The sequence below is a fragment of the Pinus tabuliformis genome, chromosome 5_2, assembly GCF_031772625.1.
Source record: "Pinus tabuliformis cultivar Carrire ecotype Pingquan chromosome 5_2, CPIR1, whole genome shotgun sequence".
NCBI classification, from domain to species: Eukaryota; Viridiplantae; Streptophyta; class Pinopsida; order Pinales; family Pinaceae; genus Pinus; species Pinus tabuliformis.
This window is the reverse complement of record NC_142306.1, coordinates 1,070,806,605-1,070,809,032: the sequence shown is the minus strand read 5'-3', so window position 1 is coordinate 1,070,809,032 and position 2,428 is coordinate 1,070,806,605. Positions and strand designations below refer to the sequence as shown.

The following is a 2,428-nucleotide window of genomic DNA, read 5'->3' as shown; positions in this document are numbered from 1 at the left end:
TTAGAAAGAACAAAGAACTAGTAATACAAAAGTATATAATCTAGAGTTTCTATATGCAATAACAAACTTTGAAAACGTTTATATTGTATTCACTAATTTAATCATTAATAATAAATTAATAAACACAATTTATATTGAAATTCACAGTGAAAAAATTAAAATCCCAAACTATGATTATGTTCATAGTAATATCTGAACATATTCATAATAATATCTATTTTTATCATGGAATTTGTGAAAAAATAAAAGATAATACATATTTTGATCAGAAAATGTTTTAACTAGACAGACTTACCCGCCATGATTGCCATAACCAAATACCCAAAATAATATTCTGTGACTCTCACATGACTGTCCAACAATGGGAAGTTCTCTGAAATCTCCCTAATTCCCCGTGTTTGAAGTTACTTAAACGCCCACTTCCCTTTTAATTGGTCACAATGTGTAAACGAATAAGTCAGAATCACACTTCCATCCATTCTTTTCAATACATACCTTTCCACTATAACTAGACACACAAACTTTCTCCCAATCCCGTTGTTCTTGAATAATTTCTCCACTCTCACATCTCTGTCCATTTCTCCTGATCCATCCCTACCTTGATCAGCCCTCATTTTTGCAATAATATGCCAGCTTAGCCTTACTCCCTTCAATTCTCCTCTTTCCCTCTCTAGTCCCTTGATCCAAACATTCCCATCTCTATCTCTACTTTCTTCAACTGCCTCTGTTCCAGATAGTGATCCTTCTTCCGCCCTTATTGTTCTCTCCACAAATATGCCTTCCCCACCAGTGCTGATTTCAGTACTGTAAATCTCCTCCCAAAACTTTTCTAGATGCATTCAGTAGAACGGAGTCTCCATCACCTGAATCTTGGGATCTTTAAATCTGTTGCCCATTTCATTTATGAAGATAAAGGGGCAGTACAATTCACCGACTGTCACAATTGGTGACCTTTTCTCTGAGAGCGGGAAATTGAAAGGGGGCACTTGTGCCCTCAAGGAAGTATTGTTGCCTCCAACACATGCAAGTCTGCCATGTGAACCGCGTAATTCTTTGGCTTCCATTCTCCAATCTCTCTCACGAAGAAACTGGGGAGGAAAACCATCCGAAGTGATGCTCTTTGCATTGAATCGATTTGCCTCTGAAATTATCTGGATCTGTTGATACGGATTATTGGGTACCAAAGGTTCCGGATTAATATCGTCAATACAGGTACAGAAGCATGTAACCATGTCTTCCTCTTTGGAGCAGGTTAACAGCAATCTGTACACAAACAAAAAATGATTGTGATCAATTTCTCACCTGGGTTTGGATGAGTTTGGGATTTATAAACAGATGAGGGCTGGGCTTGGATGACTCTGTTCCTGTATCTATATATTTATTGCAGCCAATGGACAATTTAAATTCAATACACAGTCATATGAAGAATTAAGAATTAATGGATGACCCCCACCCTAACTGTAGAGTACACCTCCCTTCTGTGCAGAAATTTAACCCATCTGAATGGAAACTACACCTCCCCTTTGTGCAGAAAATTAACCCTTATTGTAAAGAACAGAGTCTAATAATTAGCAAATATAGTTACCCTTTACCCATGCCTCCAGCTCGAACAACATAGTAGCGATTGGAGGAGATGGGTTGGCCTAGTACAGGAATAAAATACACTCGTGTCTCATCTTCACTGTCCATGATTTGCAAGCTTCTATCTTGAGGCAAAGGCAACTTTCGCACCCGTCTCCGTCCCAGCCAATCCGTCTTCTCTTCTACATCTCCCTGAAAGATTTAATAATGAAAGGCATGTTTAAAAATGTATGCTTACACTCATGATGACGTGGATGGTATAGTCTGAGCTCATAACACGCGCATGGCAAGAGCTAATGGCCATACCATTGGGCATTAAATGCCCGGCTATAATGAGCATAGCATTGGGCATTAAATGCCCGGCTACATGTGTCTGCGATAGCTGTTTAACACACGCGGGTGGTGATAGATAAATAAAAAATAAGCCCATGCGTGTTAAACAGCGATGGGGGTGCATGTAGCTAGGCATTTAATGCCCAATGGTATGCCCGTTAGCTCTTGCCCACAAGCATCAATATCATGAAGTGGATGTTGATAAGTCAATACATTATGCGATTTTAGGTCAATGGCATTTTTTAAATGTTGTGATATCCTTGTAATCTTTCATGGATTTAGTAGGTTTCTAGGGATAAAATATTTTTTTGGTGTAATATTTTAAAGTATAAATTTTGAAAAAAATTGTATTTTCTCCATTGTAAAGATATAATGTGTAATTTTTTTGTTATTTAAATTGTATTTTTGAATGTTATATAGAGTATATAACTTAAATTTGTAAGTCCAAAAATTTTTTGTTGGATTTGAAGGTAGATTGACAAAAAAAATATACCTATAAAAAAACGCAAAATGT

The 2,428-nt window shown here is 37.0% G+C and overlaps 2 protein-coding genes across 2 annotated transcripts; both read right to left on the bottom strand.

The window, feature by feature from the left end:
• Positions 1 to 404: 404 nt before the first annotated feature.
• LOC149162932 (uncharacterized) lies at positions 405 to 839 on the bottom strand. Its single transcript, XM_089435312.1, has one exon. It carries the CDS (start codon positions 837 to 839, stop codon positions 405 to 407), a length of 435 nt encoding a protein of 144 aa, XP_089291438.1.
• On the bottom strand, positions 626 to 1,759 carry LOC149162931 (uncharacterized). The gene is made up of 2 exons (XM_089435845.1): positions 1,586 to 1,759; positions 626 to 1,263 (listed from the first exon to the last, which is right to left on the bottom strand). The coding sequence occupies exons 1-2, from the start codon at positions 1,687 to 1,689 to the stop codon at positions 840 to 842; spliced, it is 528 nt and encodes a 175-aa protein (XP_089291971.1). The 5' UTR covers positions 1,690 to 1,759; the 3' UTR covers positions 626 to 839.
• Positions 1,760 to 2,428: the final 669 nt, after the last annotated feature.